Source organism: Ammospiza nelsoni, chromosome 13, assembly GCF_027579445.1.
Source record: "Ammospiza nelsoni isolate bAmmNel1 chromosome 13, bAmmNel1.pri, whole genome shotgun sequence".
In the NCBI taxonomy this organism is placed as follows: Eukaryota; Metazoa; Chordata; class Aves; order Passeriformes; family Passerellidae; genus Ammospiza; species Ammospiza nelsoni.
Window position 1 is genome coordinate 19,669,530 of NC_080645.1, and position 19,215 is coordinate 19,688,744.

Here is a 19,215-nt window from a genome sequence, read left to right on the forward strand (position 1 = left end):
ATGGTCAGAGCTTGTTGGTGCTCAGTCTGGCATGGAATTCTTTGGGAATTTGCTGGAGATTGATGCTTTGTCACCATCCCTGATGCTCTTTCACATCCCAGTGAGGAAGATGAGGCATCACCACCCAACTTCTCCAGCTGAAAATGCTCCCAGGCACTGTCCTGGCCATGAACATTCCCTCCCAGTGAATGGCCAATAATGATTTATCTGCTATGGCTCTTATTACCTTTTTTTTTCCCTCTTGGGTTTCCTATTCCTGAAAAACAAGTTAAATTTTGGCCCAGCCATCCTTTCTAAACAGAAGCACTTTTGCCAGTGGTGCTGGGCACGTAGTCAAAGTAAGCATCTAAATGGATTTTTTTTTTTTAAGTAAGAGTTGGAAAGTTTTTTCTTTTAGCCAGGGAGTACTGTGAAGTGTATTTTAAGCAGATTATTATGCCTTGAGGGTCAGACATTTATTCAGTATTAAATATAAAGTTCTCATCATTTGTGGGCCTGTAGGGAAGGGCTGAAGGAAAGCTTTGGAGTACAGGAAGGACAAAGAGCACCACAGGAGGCAGCAGGATGGGCAGAGGGATGGAGCAGCTCTGCTGGGAGGAAAGGTAGAGAGAGTTGGGATTGTTCAGCCTGGAGGAAGGTTTTGGGGTGAGCTCATCACTTTCCAAATGGAAATGACTCCTTCTCCCAAAGGAGAGGGACAGTGGATAGGATGGACAGGACCCAGTGAAAGGCTTCAAACTGCCAGAGAGTGGATTTAGATGGGACTTTGGGAAGGAATTGTTCCCTGTGAGGGTGCTGAGGCCCTGGCACAGGTGCCCAGAGCAGCTGTGGCTGCCCCTGGATCCCTGGCAGGGCTGGACAGGGCTGGGGCACCCTGGCTTGGTGGAAGGTGTCCTTGTTCACAGTCCTTGTTTGTAGCACAGGAGCTGGAACAAGATGATCTTTGAAATCCCTTGCAACCCAAACCATTCTGTCATTCTGTGAACTTCTTGTAAGGTCAGCAAAGGATCTGGAACAAATCAGGAGTTCCATTCCATTCTTTGTGCAGCTCCAAATGATTTCCAGTATCACTGAGCCCAAACTCAGGCTGCACAACCCTCTGGGTCTCATTGCAGCCCTTGGCATTCAAGGCTGAGAGCCAGGGTTATGTTACTGCCCAAACACACTCCCTGCATCAGCAGCTTCCAAAGCAGAGGAAAGAAAAGCAAAAAAATAATTATCCATCCCTGCCTGCCCCTTCCAAATGATGGCAAATTGAGTAAAGAGATCATTTGCTGTTCCTTTTCACTCTGGGATATTTCTTGCTCTGCTGAAGATATCCAGGTGTCCTTAGCAGTTAAAATCCAGTGACTCTCCCAAAGAAAACTTCCAGCATCTCAAACTTGCCCTGTTGCATTTCAGGTGTGACCCTTTTCTGGTCCCATTTGTGGGGATCACATCCTCTACCTTCTTTCCTTTCTTCCCATCTTGAGTTTCAGTGCAGATCTGTTTGTGTGTTCTGTAAATGTGGTGACTTTGCTTGCTTTCCTGTCAGCCCAGCCTGCAGCCAGGGCCCAGCTTGGTTTGGACAAACATCTGGATGTTTTTCTGTTTGCAGTTGTGGCTCTGGGTGAACCCACAGGTGAGCAGTGTCCAAAACCTTGGCTCTTTCCAGCCTGTCATTTGTTTCTGTCATGTTTCAATGCCACTTTTCGCTGTATTTACCCAATATCCTTTCCCAGCTGAGAGTGAAACTCCAAACCATGCCATGAGGAGTTGCTGACTAGGGCTGTGCAACAGGTTGGAAATCAGGAGGAATTTCTTCATGGAAGGGGTGGTCAGGAGGTGGTGGAGCTGTCCAAGGAAGGGCTGGAGCTGGCACTCAGTGCTCTGGGCTGCTGACAAGGTGGGGATGGGTCACAGATTGGATTTGATTATCCTGGAGCTCTTTTCCAGCTTTTATGATTCTGTGAACTGTGGTTAGGAGAAAAAATAATTACTGTAAGCGTATTAGCATTTTGAATGGATTGGAAAAATGCTGCAGAATTTTGTATTTTTGATCAGGTTATTAATAAATATCAAGGTTTTTCAGGTGCTGCCATCTCAGTCAGTAAATCCCTGTCTGAAATCAGGATGGGGCTCTTGGTGCTGACCTTCTCCAGCTAAAAGACATTTCAGTGCCAGCTGCCAAACTGCTGTTGAATAAATGAAATTAATTAAACACAGGAATGGCCAAGGCACAGCCCTGCATGGCCTTCTGGTGTCTGCAGCTGTGTGATGTGGATTTTCTCTTGTGGGCTGACCCTAAAGGAAGCAGCAGATTGTGTAGAAAAAGTGAATGAGGCAGTGTGCCTGTGTCAGAGCTATTGTTCCAGGCTCTCTGCAGCCTCAGGAAGGCATCACTTAGAGCAGACAGGAGGGATTTCTGTAACTTCACAAAACTCTGAAGTGCAGGAGATTTTATTGAATCCTTGAGTTCTGATCTTATAAGTAATCTCGAGGAATTGAAGCCTGCTATGTTTTACTTTGGCCTAGATCAAGGCTATGCCAGATACCAACAATCAAACCATAAAATTCACAGCCTGAAATATTCTCTGAGGGCATGAACAGCCTTTAAAGAGCAGAATATTTCCTCAAGTCATAATTCCTCATTCTGTGCCTGCTGTAGTGTGATACTGAGATCCCAACAATCAAAACATAAAATCCATAGCCTGAAATATTCTCTGAGTGAATGAGCAGCCTTTAAATAGCAGAATATTTCCTCAAATCATAATTGCTCATTCTGTGCCTGCTGTAGCTGTGACCTGTGATACAAGATACCAACAATCAAACCATAAAATCCACAGCCTGAAATATTTTCTGAGTGAATAAACAGCCTTGAAAGAGCAGAATATTTCCTCAAATCATAATTCCTCATACTGTGCCTGCTGTAGCTGTGACCTGTGCACAAAGACACAAAATGTGCCTCATCTCAGGGGCGTCCTTACTCAGTTTTACTGCTTAAAACTCATCAGAAGATCTTCAGCAGGGGCAAGGCAGTGCCTGGATGCTGCAGAAAGGTCTGAAATGCTGCTGATGTGTAGATTTCATGTTCTGTCTAGGCTGTTTAGGCCTGGAAAGGCCCAGGGATGGCCTTGAAGAGCCCGGCGCTTCAAAGGACGAGGAGAGACTTCTGATCTCGTCTCGGTCTCAGTGTTTATTAATTGTTTATCTAAAAGATTTTCTTTCAGCCCGACAGAGGTCTGCACAGCAGCCAGCCATGAGCACACTGCGAGCCCCCGGGCGGTCACTTATCTTTATACCCGAAGTTACGTGTACAATATTTATCATTTTTCCCCAATACCTTCTACCCTTATTAACCGGTGCACTTCTAGTAATAACCAATCCCAAAGTGCCACCATCACCACAGAAGATGGAGGCCAAGAAGAAGAAGAAGAAGGACAGGACACGCCCCAATTCCTCCATCTTACTTCTTTAGACCCCCCTGTACAGAAATCCTAAACCCTGTGTTTTACACTCTAATTAACTTATCCCTTCACCATTCACCCAGTGAATTCCTCCCATCCTCATACAGGTGTCGTCTCCTGTGTCGGATCAAAGTGCAGCCACCAGACACTTCTGGCAACGTTCCAGGACTCCCGAGCCCCCCAAGGGTGTTCTTGGCCACTCTGCACCTCCATCCTGAGGTGCTGAGATCCCACACTGATGGATCTCTGCTCTGCTTTTAACGGGGAGTGCAGTGATCCCCAGCCCAGCCCTGGGTGCAGCAGCAGCAGCAGAGCTGTGTGATGAGCAGAAACGTTCAGCAGTACAATGGGAAATGCTTTCCTGAGCCAACTTTGTTCCCAATAATTCAGACTGAGGGCTCTCTGTTCTCTGCACAGCCCAATGGCCTGGCCTGTCATGTGGCCAGGCACATTCTTTCCAGCTCCTTTCATGGCACAGACATTTGGGATGCTGCTGTTGAGCTGCTGTTGCTTCTCTCCCTTCTTTCTGAGGTTCACTGGGGGAAGATGCTGGTCTGGAGTGAACCCCTGGGGCTGGGTTTGGGACCAGCAGTGACCACCAAGGTGTTCCATGAGCGATGTGACCTTCCCAGGACCATTCTCCCTTTCTCCCTACCCTCATTTGTGGGAGAAATGCAGAGAGAAACCAACATGGGGTGGATGGAGCCTCCGCCAGCTCCGTGAGGGAGAACAGGGTGACTTTGGAGAGGGATTTTGTTGGAGGCCATCAGTCCCAGCGTGGTGTGTGGCGCAGAGCAGCGAGGCTGGGCTGGAATCTGCTAACAATGAGGCTGAGGTGGCTCTGTGCCACCCCAAACTGCACAGGCGTGAGGGTTTTCCTTCAGCCGGCCGTGTCCATGCATTTCCTGGAACGGGGACAAGGCCACACAGCTTCAAGCCACCAAAGACAACAGTAAACAAGCTGCCTTGCTGGGCAGGCTCTGAGTTACAGCACTCACACACTGTTTGTTTCCAGGGAAAGAAAAGGGGAGAAGAAAATCTCTCACCATCAAGGCTTTTTCCTGGATCTCGCATCCAGGCCCAGCATCGCCCTGATCCCCTCCCAACAAGCAGCCTGGAAGGACAAAGGTTTTATTCCATTATCCCAATTTAAAAACTCAGGAAAAGGATGGTTAAACACTGTCTCCAAGTCATGTCTTTATTTTGTGTTAGGTTTTTTAAAATTTCATCATCTTCTACTGCTCCAAAGGGAGAAACAAACTGCTTTTAGGGGAATATTTCCATTGGAAAATCCAGGGCTGTGATAATTCTCCCTAGCGGTGAGGAGGGGGAGGAAAAGTGTGTGCAGGGATTTCTCTTGTTCTGGTTCCTCCAGAGGAACAGCACTTCAGGAGTGCTGTGGAAGGACAGAGGTTTTATCCCATTATCTCAATAAAAAACCACTCAGGAGAGGGATGGTTAAACACTGTCTCCAAATCATGTCTTTATTTTGTGTTTGCTTTTTTAAAATTTCATCATCTACTGCTCCAAAGGGAGAAACAAATGGCTTTTAGGGGAATATTTCCATTGAAAAATTGGAAATATTTTTCCCGGGGGTGAGGAGGGGGAGGAAAAGCGTGTGCAGGGATTTCTCTCGTTCCGGTTCCTCCCAAGGAACAGCCCCTCACAGCACTTCAGCCTCTGGAGGAAACATCTGTGGCCACGGCCACGTTCCTGAGGCAAACCCCCCTGCTTGGGAGGCTGCTGTGTACCAAAGGCTTTGATTTCCTGGTTGCCATCTCTTAAAGATTATCTGCCTCCCAGAAAAGGGCAGCGTTTCCCATGTTCCCATGTGTAATGTCCGTGATGGCTGCTGTAAACATCATGCAACGTTTCCCCGGCCCTCCTCTGACATAGGTAGCAAAATCTCTGCTTTTCATCTTTTCAAAGCCCTGCAGAAATGTTTAGGGTCGTGTATCCTGCCATTGTTCTGGGCTGGGCATCCCACTGAAGTGCCTGGGAGAAATGAGTTCAGGATATGGATCTATCTCTGCTCCATCTCTGCTGCAGCCCCAGGAACATCCACATTTTACAGAGGGGAGGGCGGAGATGGCTCCTGATAGACTGGAGGCAACTGCTCATTTGGAAAACAACAGCAGGACAGGCCAAAAACTCAGCCAAAGCTCTCAAAAAGCCTCAACCAAGCCTCTGTTGGGCTTTTCTTTGTGACATAAGTGATCCCAATGGAGATTTTGATACCTGGAACATCAGGGTGGCTCTAATCCCGCAGGTCCTCCTGCTCCAGAACTTTCCATCAAGGTACCCAGCACCGTGGTATGCCAAGGGATAGGCCACAGATCCTGCTCTGGGAGACAAGGCACCAAAGATTTTTTTTTTTCCCAGAATTTTGCCCCAAGAGCATCCACATTTTATAGATGGAAAGGCAGAGATGGTTCCTGATAGACTGGAGGCAACTGGTGATCCCCACCCTTTGGAAAACAACAGGGAGACAGGCCAAAAACTCAGCAAATGTTCTAAAAAGCCTTAACCAAGCCTCCCTTGGATTTTCTGTGTGACAGAATTGATGTTCCCAATGGGGATCTTGATACCTGGAACATCAGGGTGGCTCTAATCCCACAGGTCCTCCTGCTCCAGAACTTTCCATCAAGGTACCCAGCACTTGCCAGGCACAAACCACAGCTCCTGCTCTGGGAGACAAGGCACCAATGAGAACTTTTATACAGAATTTTCACAGAATTTTGCCCCAGGAACATCCACATTTTGCAGATGGCAAGGCAGAGATGGTTCCTCATAGACTGGTCGTTCCCACCCCCTTGGAAAACAACAGGAGCACAGGCCAAAAACTCAGCAGAAGTTCTAAAAAACCTCAACCAAGTGTCTGTTGGGCTCCTCTGTGTGACAGAATTGATGTTCCCAACATTTTGTCTCCCAGGGATTACCTGGAGCCTTTGATCCCCCTGGTTCTCCTGCTCCAGAACTTTCCAGCATATGCCAGGCACAAACCACAGCTCCTGCTCTGGGAGATAAGACACAAAACAAATTTTCCCCCAAATGTGCCACCTCTAGAGGTGTCTAAGTCACACAGATTGTTATCACCCCCCCCATCCCACACTTTGAGCCAAGCCAGGTTTACCTTTCCTTAAAGAATAAAGCAAACAACACAGGGCAGTGAAATGGGATCAAAAAAAGGCCGAGGAAAAAGAGAAACATCCATGTGCTGAAAGCTGCCCCACTCCTAAGCATTACCAAACCCCTGCTACCACTCCTTCAGATTTCAGGTGAATAATTGTTGAGACAAGAGCCATGCTTGTGTTTTTCAGAGGGATCTCAGAGTGTTTCCAGGCACCTGCACTGCTCAGGCTCTGCAGTGTGACATTTCCATCCCTCTGCAGGGATTTCTCCTCACCCCCACACAACTGCTGCAGCAAGTTCTGCTCCAAAGGAGCTCCTGGTACCCCCAAAGTCCCTGCAAAGCTTTCCAGGCCATGTCATCCTGCCTTCCCAGGTGTGGTTGTTTATTTTTGCAGTAATTAGGCTGAAGCTGAGCTGAGCCACAGAGCTGCACTTTCTGTGCCATTCCAGGGCGTTTTTTGAGCCTTGCTGCTTTAAATAAAGGAAGGTCTGTGCTCAGGCTCCTGTTCTCACTGCCAAGTGGCACTGCCAGTGTCCCCACATCCCTTCCCATGATTTAACCATGGTTTGACCTCTGGAGTTGCCATTTGCTCTCCGGTGCTTGTTCAGAGATCTCTGAGGTGACCTGGAGAAGTGTGTGAGGAGAGGAAATCCCTGTTGATGGCACAGTGACTCCTCAGTGAAACTTTCCAAAGGATCTGCAGCTCCCCTGAAAAAAATGAGTTCATTTTAAGACTGGAGTTGGAATATTCATCAGAAGTTGGATGAAGCGAAGCAACCTCTGATTCATGGAATGGTTTGGGTTGGAAGGGACCTCAAAGCTCATCAAGGCAGGGACACTTTCTACCATCCCAGGGTGCTCCAAGCCTCATCCAGCCTGGCCTTGGACACTTCCAGGGATCCAGGGGCAGCCACAGCTGCTCTGGGCACCCTGTGATAATGGAAATTTGGATATTGAGCCAGAAGCTCAGTAAGATTTATTCCTTCTGTTATGTTTTATTAATAATAAACCCACAGGATCATTTAGATCGGAAAACACCCCCTGGGATTATCCAGTCTAACCACTGATTTGAATATTCTGGTTTTAATTCCTCTGGATTCTGGCAGGGAAAGTTACTAAAGAAAACAGGGCAGCCCCTTGCCTCTCCTCACTCAGCCTGAGAATTTCCAGGAATAACATCAGCTTCCAGCTGCAGAGCTGCTCTGCGGACGCCTCCTGCTCCTCAGGGGCTCTTTTCATCCACCTGTTTGATCCCTGAGGGGGATTCCTTGTGCAAAGATTCCTTGGCAGGGATAAAGCTCCCAGGAGCATCCCAGCACTGCCTTTTCTTTTCCTGCAGAGCATCAGGCAGGAGTTATGCTTGGAAAGGGAGCAGATGTTCAGGTGTGGCCTCCCAAAAGCATTGCAGAAATTGAAGTCCCCTCCCAAAGTGACAAGAGCTATTCTTTGATCCCCTGAGGTGCACAGATCCCAAATGTTTTGGTTTTGAGGGAGAAATCAGGCACCAACTGATTCTTATGGATCTCAGCCTTTATACCTGCTAAGAACTTGGTGCCAGACTCATCCCTTGGTATCCCAAATAACCCATGGAAGGTTCCAGGTGTTGTTGGCACAGGTTAAATCTTCAAGTTTTTCTGTAAATCTGGATAATCCAGCCCATCTGCGAGCATCCTGTGTCAGATGCCTGCATCCATTGAACACTCCATGCTTTTCCATGCCAGCTATTCCCATCTGTCCCACCTGGGCACGGAAAAGGTTTGATCCCAAAGTGCTCCGTAAAGGAGTTTCACCTGTGTGAAGATGGGATAAAGGGATGTTCCCCCTCACAGGTCTGGATGCCAGAAGGGAAAAATGAAAATAAAATAAATATATTTAAAAAGATATTTTAAAAAAATTAACTAATAAGGAAAGAAACCCCGAGATTTTTAGCATCCACCAGGTGGGGAGAGGCTCCAAACCTGCCCCACCTGGACGGGCTTGGAGCCAAATTTTGGGGCAGCCGAGGGCCGGCGCTCCCGCTCGCTGCCGCCAGGTGGCGCTGCCGGCACGGGAACGGCACCGCCCCCCAAACCCCGGGATCGACGATCCCACCGGGATCATCCGAAATTATCACCGGGATCATCCGGATGTATCACCGGGATCATCCCGGATATATCACCGGGATCATCCAGATATATCACCGGGATCATCCCGGATATATCACCGGGATCATCCAAATTTATCACCGGGATCAGCCGGATGTATCACTGGGATCATCCCGATATCGCCAGGATCACCCCGGATATATCACCGGGATCATCCGGATGTATCACCGGGATCATCCCGGATATATCACTGGGATCATCCTGAATATATCACGGGGATCATCCCGGATATATCACCGGGATCATCCCGGATATATCACCGGGATCATCCGGAATATATCACCGGGATCATCCTGAATATATCACCGGGATCATCCCAGATATATCACCAGGATCATCCAGATATCACCAGGATCATCCCCGATATATCACCGGGATCATCCGGATATATCACCGGGATCATCCTGAATATATCACCAGGATCATCCAGATATATCACCGGGATCATCCGGATATCACCAGGATCATCCCAGATATATCACCGGGATCATACGGATGTATCGCCGGGATCATCCGGATATATCACTGGGATCATCCCAAATATATTACCGGGGTCATCCGGATGTATCACCGGGATCATCCGGATATCACCAGGATCATCTGGATATATCACTGGGATCATCCCGATATCGCCAGGATCATCTGAATTTATCACCGGGATCATCCGGATATATCATTGGGATCATCCGAATTTATCACTGGATATCACCAGGATCATCCGAATTTATCACCGGGATCATCCAAACCCACCAGGATCATCCGAATATATCACTGGGATCATCCAAACCCACCAGGATCGTCTGAATTTATCACCGGGATCATCCCAAACCCACCAGGATCATCCGGATATCACTGGCACCACCCGGATATCACCAGGATCATCCAATCCCACTGGGATCATCCCAACCCCACCAGGATCATCCAACCCCACCAGGATCATTCGGATATCACCAGGATCATCCAATCCCACTGAGATCATCCCAGTATCACCGTGATCATCCAGTCCCAGCAGGATCATCCAGATCCCACCAGGATCATGCAGATCTCCCTGGGATCATCAGCACCCCAGGATCATCCAAATCCCACCAGGGTCTTCCAACACCCCTGGGATCATCCAAATCCCACCAGGATCATCCAAACCCACCAGGATCCAGCGCCCCCGGCATCATTAAACAGCCTTGGTATCATCCAAACCCACTGGGATCTTCCAAACCCCCAAGGATCCCTCAAACCCACCTGGGATTGTCCAAAAGCCCCCAGGATCCCTCAGCTCCCAGGACCCCTCAGCCCCTCAGGATCCCTCCAATTCTCCCACAGGATGCTCCAGTCCTCTGGGATCATCCAGTGTCCCTAGGACCCTCCAGAACCCCCAGGATCCTCCAAACCCCTCGGTATTTCTGAAAGACCCCTCACCACCATCCCCACCCAAATGCTGCCTCCCAAAAAATGCAGCAGATCATCCCAATGGACCCTCCTAAAAATGTGTGCCTCCACACCCCCACATCCCCTCTTCCAGGCCTTCCTTGGGATCCCTGCACCATCCCTGTGCTCCCTCCAGCTCTGTCCCCACGTGGGGCTCACAAACACCCCTGGGGACACGAGCCCTCGAGCAGGTGACAGTGACAGACACAGCTCCAGCTCCATGGGGGCCTTGTGGGGATGGGGGGAAACCCTGGGAGAAACGGAGGGAAGCACCAGAATCTTCTGGATTTGCCAGAATTTGCCACCAGAATCCCTGCAAAAGGGACACCAATGTCCCCTGATCCAGAGGGAACAACCTGCCTGGAGACACCAAGCCCTGTTTGTCATCAGACTCCAAAATTTTATCCCTGTAGAAAATTCCTGGGCGATTTCATCCCTCTAGAAAATTCCTGGGTAATTCCATCCCTGTAAAAAATTCCTGGGCAATTCCAACCCTCTAGAAAATTCCTGGACAATTCCATCCCTCTAGAAAATTCCTGGGTAATTCCTTCCCTGTAGAAAATCCCTGGGCAATTCCAACCCTGTAGAAAGTTGTCGGGCCTGCATAGGACATCAGCAATGAGAAGCTGTTTCCTGAAGTAGAAATGCCAAAACCCCAAAAGAAAATGGGTTATTTCCCCTTAGGATTGGGGTGTGAGGGATGAGGAGCAGGGAGCTGGTGCTGAGCTGAGCCCCAGCAGCTGAGCTCAGCCAGATCTGAGCCTTTCCAGCAGCAAATCCCACATTTCTGAGCAAGCCCTGCCTCGCTGCGCTCCCAGGGCTCCAACAGCATTTCTGGGCAAGTTTATCCCTCCTCACCTCCTCTCAGAGCCCAGCCACTCCTGGAAATGCACAAACAGCTTGGGGTTTGTTAAAAAATACTGGGGTTTGCTGAAAATACTGGAAAAAATTCCATTGGGCTTTGCAGATGGAGAGTTGGGAGGTTTTGAAGGATTTGGAGGGGGTTTTACAGGAGCTGGGGAGGTTTGTCTTGGGGTTTGCATCCCCTGGGATTGAAAATATTGTGAAAAACCCCATTGGGCTTTTGGAGATGGAGAGTTAGGGGGGTTTTGCAGGACCTGGGGGGATTTTTAGGAGCTGAGGGGTTTTGCAGGAGTTGGGGAAGGTTTTGCAGGAACTGGGGGAGGATTTTGCAGATGGAGAGTTGGGGGATTTGCAGGAGCTGGGGGGTTTTGCAGATGGAGAATTGGGGGTTTTGCAGATGGAGAATCGGGTTTTGCAGATGGAGAAACGGGGGTTTTGCAGATGCAGAGTTGGGGTTTTGCAGATGGAGAGTTGGGGGATTTGCAGATGCAGAGTTGGGGTTTTGCAGATGGAGAATTGGGGGGTTTGCAGATGGAGAGTTGGGGGATTTGCAGATGCAGAGTTGGGGTTTTGCAGATGCAGAGTTGGGGGTTTTGCAGATGGAGAGTTGGGGGTTTTGCAGATGCAGAGTTGGGGTATTGCAGATGGAGAATTGGGGGTTTTGCAGATGGAGAGTTGGGGGATTTGCAGATGGAGAGTTGGGGGTTTGCAGATGGAGAATTGGGGGTTTTGCAGATGGAGAATTGGGGGTTTGCAGATGGAGAATTGGGGGGTTTGCAGATGGAGAGTTGGGGGTTTTGCAGATGCAGAGTTGGGGTATTGCAGATGGAGAATTGGGGGTTTGCAGATGGAGAATTGGGGGTTTTGCAGATGGAGAATTGGGGGTTTTGCAGATGCAGAGTTGGGGATTTGCAGATGGAGAATTGGGGGTTTGCAGATGCAGAGTTGGGGTTTTGCAGATGGAGAATTGGGGGTTTGCAGGAGCTGGGGGGTTTTGCAGATGGAGAATTGGGGGGTTTGCAGATGGAGAATTGGGGTTTTGCAGATGCAGAGTTGGGGTTTTGCAGATGGAGAGTTGGGGGTTTGCAGATGGAGAATTGGGGGTTTTGCAGATGGAGAATTGGGGTTTTGCAGATGCAGAGTTGGGGTTTTACAGGAGCTGGGGGGTTTTGGTCCCTCCTGGCTGCTGGAGGGCTCTGGGATGGAGAGCTCCTGTTTAGACTGAGCTCACTGGCTTGAGGAATATGTGGCGTCCCCGGAATGCAGCTGCTCTGTTTTTCCAGGTTTGGAAAGCCACGGGAGGGAGGGGAATGAATCACATCAGGCTTTGGTGGGGAGCAGATACAGAACCCCTGCGAGCTGGGCCCGAGCCTCACAAGGTGCTGCCTGCCCTGCCCAGCCAAACAGGACCCAAAATCAACCCCAAATCTACCCAAAATCAACCCAAAATCCATTCAAAATCCACCCAAAATCAACCCCAGATCAACCCAAAGGGATGAAAACAAACCTTCGAGTGACCATGGCATTTCAAAGAGCTGAGCCCCTAACCCTGGACCATTATTGAAGCCACACCTCGTGCAGATGTTTGCTTCAGGAGTAAAAAACCTTCTGGTTGCAGCTTGTACCTAAAAGGATGGAGACAACGTGCTCACCTCTGACAGGGATGTGGGAAAGATCCGCCCAGAAAAGCATAAAAACGAGGAAAACAAATAATGCTGCAGGCAGATTGCTGCTGGCTTAAAGAGAGCTAAAATAATATTTAAAAACCCCCAAAACATTAACAAAATTTAAAAAAAAACCACCCCAAAGCCCACAATGCTCCTCAAAAAAACCCCAGAAAACAACAATTAAAACCCCACTCTGAAAAGGCCTCCCCCAGCACTAATAAAGCTTTGCCTTAATTACAATAATATCATAAATTTCTCCCTTGTTATAGCGAACTTGGATTTAATTAAGCTGGGCTAATTAGTGTGCAGTGATTAAATTTCCCTCGCTAAAGGCAGAAATCCACAACCACGTAATCAGATTAATTCCCCTGCATCTCTTTTTTATGGGCGTTAATATTGAATATTAATAGAGACAGATTGGCCCACGAATTAAAGCAAAAAATTCTGGATACTGGAGGATCCTGAATTAGCCAAAATCCCTCAAAATTTCGCAGGAATATACAAATATTTAAATGCAGATTTATCACTGCCTCGGGCACAACAGAGATGGTGCAGTCGATCTGCTTAATTTTTATCTTGCTTGTTAATTCCTGATAATTTGTGTTAATTTGAGTAAATTTCCGTCGATTTTATGAATTTTTATTTATTTTTCACGAGGGAAAATAAATGATTTAACTGCCGGCTCAGAAAATTCCCGGGATGGAGGAGGAGGAAAAATGAACAGGAAAAATTCCCAGGATGGAGGAGGAGGAAAAATGAACAGGAAAAATTCCCGGGATGGAGGAGGAGGAGGAAAAAGGAGCCGCGGGTTTCATCCCGGCAGCCTCACGCCTGGAATTGGAGGGAGAGGCAAAGAGCTGTCAAACGGCGCCTTTAGCCTTGGAAAAAAAATGGAATAATCCTAATAATAAAAAGCTAAAAATAAAAAGCACCGCCGCTTTTCCTCCTTCTGCGTTTCAATAGCCTCAATTGAAATATTTCCCAGCAGGGAAATTGGCAAGAAGGACCCCGCCAAGGTGAAAAAACCCTAAAAAGTCGATTTTGAGTCTGTGCCGGGATAGGGAATTGTTGCCCGAGGGTTTGCAGGGCCGGACTGCTCATTAATTAAGCTTAATTACACCGCATGCTCGTTTATTTGCTGCTCATACAATCGTGAAGCCCATGTACAAATAACATACAGGTTTTATTTCGGGAATTTTTTTTTTTCTTTAGGGACAAAACGTACAGAAAAAAAAAAGGCGAAAAAAATCAAAAAAACAAACCCACATAATTACAATTTTATACAGTGCAGAAAGAATTAAAATAGGTGTCACCGAACTGTACAACGTCAGGGTGGAAAAAAAAAAAAATAGAGAGGGGAGGGAGGGGAATAATCCTTCATTATATATATATTTCTATAAAAACATATGGAGGATTGTCTTTACACAGAGACCACGGTCGCTTGCAAATTTACAAAGGTTAACTAAAAAAACCCAAATCTATATGGCAAATATTGCCAACAGAGATTCCCCGATTTAATACTGATCAACTGAGACTATTCGTGTCTCGATTATTAGCAACAACAACAAAAACAACAACAAAAAAAAAAGAATTGTAGAATAAATAACAGGATGAGCATGGCTGTCTCTTTCCAAAGTGCCTTGTTCTCTCTGCATAGGGTCTGATCCTGCAGTCTTTATGCAGGCAAAAAAACCCAAAATTCATAGTTCCGAAAAATCCCTCTGAGAGATTTTTTTGCCCGCTGGGTGTTGGCCGGCAAAAAAAAAAAAAAAAAAAAAAAAAAAAAAAAAATTAAAAAAAGGAAGGAAAATTTTTTTTAAAAGCATTTTTTTCCGGGCTCGAAGTGAGACGGCACCGAGGGGATTTGAGTTTGGGGTCTTTTCCAGCCCCCATCGCTCGCCGCCAACTCCCAAACTGAGTTTGCAATTTCATTTTTTTTTTTTTAAAGAAGCATCAAAACCTTCATTTAGCAAAGCCTCACCCCAAACTCGCAGCCGAGGCTTTCGGGATGGACGGTGGGGCTGCTTTTGCTTTCTCCTCCATCCCTCCCCGAGCAGAAGAAGGAGGCACAGACGGGCTCGATGCTCAGCTCGCTGCCGGAGCTCCGGTCCGTTCCTGCTGCCCAAAGCCAGGCTGGGACATGGGGACATAGGACATGGGACATCCCCTGGCACCCAGAGCGTCCTGGGGGATGCTCATTGCCTGGTCCGGTCCGTTCCTGCTGCCCAAACCCAGACTGGGACAGGGGACATGGGACATCCCCTGGCACCCGAAGCGTCCCGGGGGAGGCACCCAGAGCGTCCTGGGGGATGCTCAGGGCCCGGCTCCGGTCCATTCTTGCTGCCCAAAGCCTTGCTGGGACATGGGGACACAGGATATGGGACATCCCCTGGCACCCGGAGCGTCCTGGGGGATGCTCATGGCCCGGCTCCGGCCCCAGGAGCGGCGTTTGTCCGGCCCGGCTCGGCTCACATAACGCACGGCTTGATGTCCTGGTATGTCACTTGTTGGTGGTAATAGGAGCCGCTGCCCGCCGAATGCATGGAGGAGGAGGCCATGGCGTTGAAAGAGAAGACGAATTCCTTTCGGTCGCACATGCTCGGAGACTGCGAGTGATACCGCGGGATGCCTGCGGGACGGGGGAGAGATGGTCAGCAGCGCCAAGAGGTTCAGCAGGAGAGGGCGAACAACATCCCAGCAACGCGGGATGGGGTTAAAAAAAATCCCAACAACCCAACCCGCCAGCACACCCTGCTCCGAGCGCGGATTTGGGGCTGTTTTGGCACATTGGGATCCGCGGGTGCGGGCAGGTGCGGCAGAGAGAGCCCCGGGACGGCGATTCCCTGCCCGGCCCGAGGGCGCTGCGAGCAGAAGGGATTTGCTTTGGGTTTAGGGGTTTTTGGTTTTGTTTCAACACTTGGATTTATTTTCTTTCGCCCCAGCTGCTTTTCCCACCGCCTCGGCCCGTGCGGGAAATGCGCCGGGTGCGGAGCGGGGCAGCTCCGGGAGCGGCGGTGGGGCCGAGAGCCGCCGGGAGCGGGGCTGTTCCCGCCGCCCCTCCGCCTCCTCGGCATGGAAAAGCGCCCCGGGAATTGGGGGTGCCCTGGGCAGGGGGTGCCCTGCCCCGGAGCGCTCCCGCCGCTCCTTTGGGTGAAAATCTGAGCGATTCCGTGAAGGCCGCGCACGGGCCCGGTGGCTCCTCGGGGCGGATTCCCAGCTCCGTTTTCCAGAGGCCCTGGACGCGCTGAGCTCCGGGAACCGCCCCGGGACTGGAGGGTGCCCGTAGTGGGCACTGCCCGGGGCCCTGCCCAGGTTCTGCAGCTCCGGCCCGGCCCGGCTGGTGCATTTTCCCCGCTTCGCTTTGTGTTTTTGGCCCGTTTGTTCTCCGCTTTGCAGCCGTTCCTGTCAGGCACGTCCCGCTCCCCCGAAAGCCCGGGGTGATGGGCAGGGACCCCCAAATCTGCCCCATCACCCGCCCATGGCTCGGGGGCTCCCCCGTGCCACGAGAGCCCCGCAGGCACCGCAGCCCGAGCGGAATTTGGGCAGCAAAGCGAAACCCAGCGCTGGCCTCGTCCCTTCAGAGGCCTTTTCCCGGCCAAACACGATCTCGGCTCCAAGCCCCAGGGCAAATGCAGCCCCGACAGCTCCAGGCACGAGACCCAGCCGGGGTTTTGGGGAGCGGGAGGATTTGGGGGATCCAGGCCAGGAGATTCGGCTTGGGCGGCGGATGGAGGGAAGTGATGGGCCTGGAAAACACGGCCTTGAGATGTGTGAAAAACACAGCTGATGGCGGGGAAGGGGCCGGGGTGGCACGGGGTGGGATGGCAATGGGAAATTCCTCCCTTTTCCCTCCAAGTGCCCAGGGAGGTGGGAGAGCCCAAGGGGGCATTCCTGGCCTCTCCTTCCCGCAGCTCCCCGCTGCCTCAGCCCACCGGCCTTAGGCCTGGGGCGGCCCTGGACGTGAGGGAGCCGCCGGGAAAAGCGGAGCCCCGGGCCGGGAGAGCAGAGCCCCGGGCCCACAGCGGGGAGAACCCCGACGGGCTGCCCCCGGGAAAGGAGGCGAGGAGCGAGGGCAAGGCATCCTCCCCTCGGGACCATCATTAAAGCCGCCCACGAAGCGGGATCCCAGCTGGCAGCGGCACCGCCGGGATCCAAGCGGGGCCCGCAGCCCCGGCCGAGCCCCGTTTGCGCGGGTGCCCCTCACGCGTGGCCGCGCCTTACCTTGGAGGTCGGCGGTGTTGTGGCTGTTCTGGTGCAGGTAGGGCTGGTCCAGGGAATGCGTGGAGAGGCTGGAGGAGAGCGGGTTGGCCGTGGGGTTGCAGGGCGACAGGGGCTGCTGCTTGATGTAGGACGCGCCGGTGTTGAGGGCCGCCGAGGCGCTGGGCGCCCACGCCGAGGCCGAGCTGGAGTAAACCGAGTGCGGCTCCATCACGCCGCCGGCGGGGAGCAGCGGGGACGCGGGCACGGAGCTGTCGTGGTGCGGGTATTCCCCGGCCGAGGAGCCGGTGCAGCCGCCCATGTAGCTGTGCCCACCGTTGGCGGGCAGGTGGGGCACGGAGTGTCCCGCCAGGCCCATCCCCTCCACGTTGCTGGACAAATGCCCGTTCATCATCCCCAAGCCCCCTTCGAGGGAGAGGCTGTTGGGGGGGCAGGAGAGCCCGCCGGCCGAGCCCTGGAAGCCGTAGCTGTCGGGGAGGTGGTTGAAGCTGAGCCCGTTCATCATGCTGTACATGGGCTTCAGCGCCTGGCATTTCCTCCGGAACCCGCGGGGCCGGCGGCGGAACGAGCCCTCCTCGAACATGAACTCGCTGGCCGGGTCGATGGTCCAGTAGTGGCCCTTGCCCGGGCGTCCCAAGCCCTTGGGCAGCTTGATGAAGCACTCGTTGAGCGAGAGGTTGTGGCGCACCGAGTTTTTCCAGCCCTGGTAGGAGCCTCGGAAGAAAGGGAAGCGGCTCTGCAAGAACTGGTAGATCTCGCTGAGGGTCAGGCGTTTGGAGGGAGAGCTCTGGATAGCCATGACGATGAGGGCGATGTAGGAATAAGGCGGCTTCTCCGGCCGCCGGATCCCCGCGTTCGTCTTCTTCGCCTTGGGGCCGCCGCCGCCCGGGGCCCCGCCGCTGCCCGGGGCGCTGCCGGCCGCGCCGCCGGTCCCCGCGGAGGCGGCGTCCATGGCCGAGCTCTGCGGCTGCTTCTCAGCCACCGAGGACATGGGGCCGTAGCTGCTCTGCACCGGAGGAGGAGGGGGCTGAGAGGACAGAGCCTGCTGCGCTTCTGCAGTCATCTACGGCCAGGTCCGCGGCGGCCAGCCCCAGCCCCGGCCCTCCTCCTCCTCCTCCTGCTGCCGCCCCCCCAGCGCCCCCGCGAAAGGCCGCGCTGCTGGGGGCTCGCCACTCACCCACCGCCCTCCCTCCGGCGTCCTCCCGGCCCCCCGGCGGCTTCGCTTTCCACCGGGAGACTTCACCCCTCCGTGGATAAACAAATGGAAGCGACGACACCCCCCACCCCCCTTTGCCTCCTCCTCCTCCTCCCACTTTATCCCTAAATCCGAGCGCGGCTGCAGAAGGCGAGCGAGAGGCGGAGGGTCGGGGGGAAGGCGGGATGGGGGGGCGGGTGGAAGCGAGCTGAGCTCGGCTGCTGCTGCTGCTGCTGAGAGAGAGCCGAGCCGGGGCCGCCGCCCGCGCCTGCCCCGCTGCCCCTCGCCGGGCCGGGCTCCCGGGGCCGCCGCCGTCCCCTCCGGAGGCTTTAGCTGGGCTGGCGCTGCCGCTGCTGCGGGGAGCTGCTTCCCATCGTGGTGGCTGTCGAGTCTGCCCCCGGTCCCGCCGCTCGCCTTCTACTTTATCTCTCGCAGCGGCGTCTGCCGCTCCTTTGACAGACGTAAGCGCGGAGCGGAGATCCCCGCCCCGAGCCGCTCCCCCCCGCCCTCCCGGCCCCGTGCCGGCCCCCTCCGCCGCCGCTCCCCGCTGGTGGGCAGCTTTTAAAGAGCCCTTTCCACGCCGCCCTGCCCTGCCCCACCCGGGGGGGCTGCACGCCGCGCCCCTGCCCGCCGCGGAGAGAACCGCGCGTGTATCTCTGTGCGTGTGACTGTGTGTGATTTATGCCACGCGTGACCGTGAGGCTCCTCCATCCCCTCCCTGCCCCTTTTCCCAGCCCTGGAAAGCACAGCCCGGGCCCCGCGGGCCGGGGAAGGGCGTGCGGGCAGCGCGGAGGTTCCGCGCGTGGCGTGGGGCAGCGCGGCGCTGCCCGGCCCCGGCTCCGCGCTGCGCGCAGCTTCACCCACTTCAAACCCCCTCTTCGTGCGCTCTTTTTAAGCTCGGCGGGCCCGGGCAGGATGTTTATACTGCGCAATGTAAACACGGGCTCGGGGGTGCTTTAATAAAAAGAAATCGGCGAAAACTGCCGCTGCCTCGCGAAATGCCCTTTTCTGCCTCCGCCGCCGCGAACGGGGCCGCGAACGGGCTGCGGACCCCTCGCCCGCTCCGGAGCTGCTTTAGGGATGAGGGTGGGTTGGTTCGTTTTGGGTTATTTGGGGTTTTTTTCGG

The 19,215-nt window shown here is 52.5% G+C and overlaps 1 protein-coding gene across 2 annotated transcripts; it reads right to left on the reverse strand.

The window, feature by feature from the left end:
* Positions 1 to 7,222: 7,222 nt before the first annotated feature.
* FOXF1 (forkhead box F1) lies at positions 7,223 to 17,987 on the reverse strand. Of its 2 annotated transcripts, XR_009419346.1 has the most exons (3): positions 16,898 to 17,987; positions 14,658 to 15,305; positions 7,223 to 7,287 (listed from the first exon to the last, which is right to left on the reverse strand). XR_009419346.1 is itself a non-coding variant. In XM_059481528.1 (2 exons), exons 1-2 carry the CDS (start codon positions 17,955 to 17,957, stop codon positions 15,145 to 15,147), a joined length of 1,221 nt encoding a protein of 406 aa, XP_059337511.1. In that variant the 5' UTR covers positions 17,958 to 17,987; the 3' UTR covers positions 13,841 to 15,144. The 2 variants fall into 2 exon arrangements, 1 of the variants encoding a protein (XP_059337511.1); XM_059481528.1 differs by lacking the exon at positions 7,223 to 7,287 and having other exon boundaries at positions 13,841 to 15,305.
* Positions 17,988 to 19,215: the final 1,228 nt, after the last annotated feature.

Bases quoted from the DNA above. Each gene is read 5' to 3' on its own strand.
- FOXF1 (XM_059481528.1), bottom strand. From the start codon at position 17,957: ATGACTGCAGAAGCGCAGCAGGCTCTGTCCTCTCAGCCCCCTCCTCCT. The intron at 15,306-16,897 runs GTAAGGCGCGGC...CCCGTCCCGCAG, and splicing joins CAACACCGCCGACCTCCAAG to GCATCCCGCGGTATCACTCG.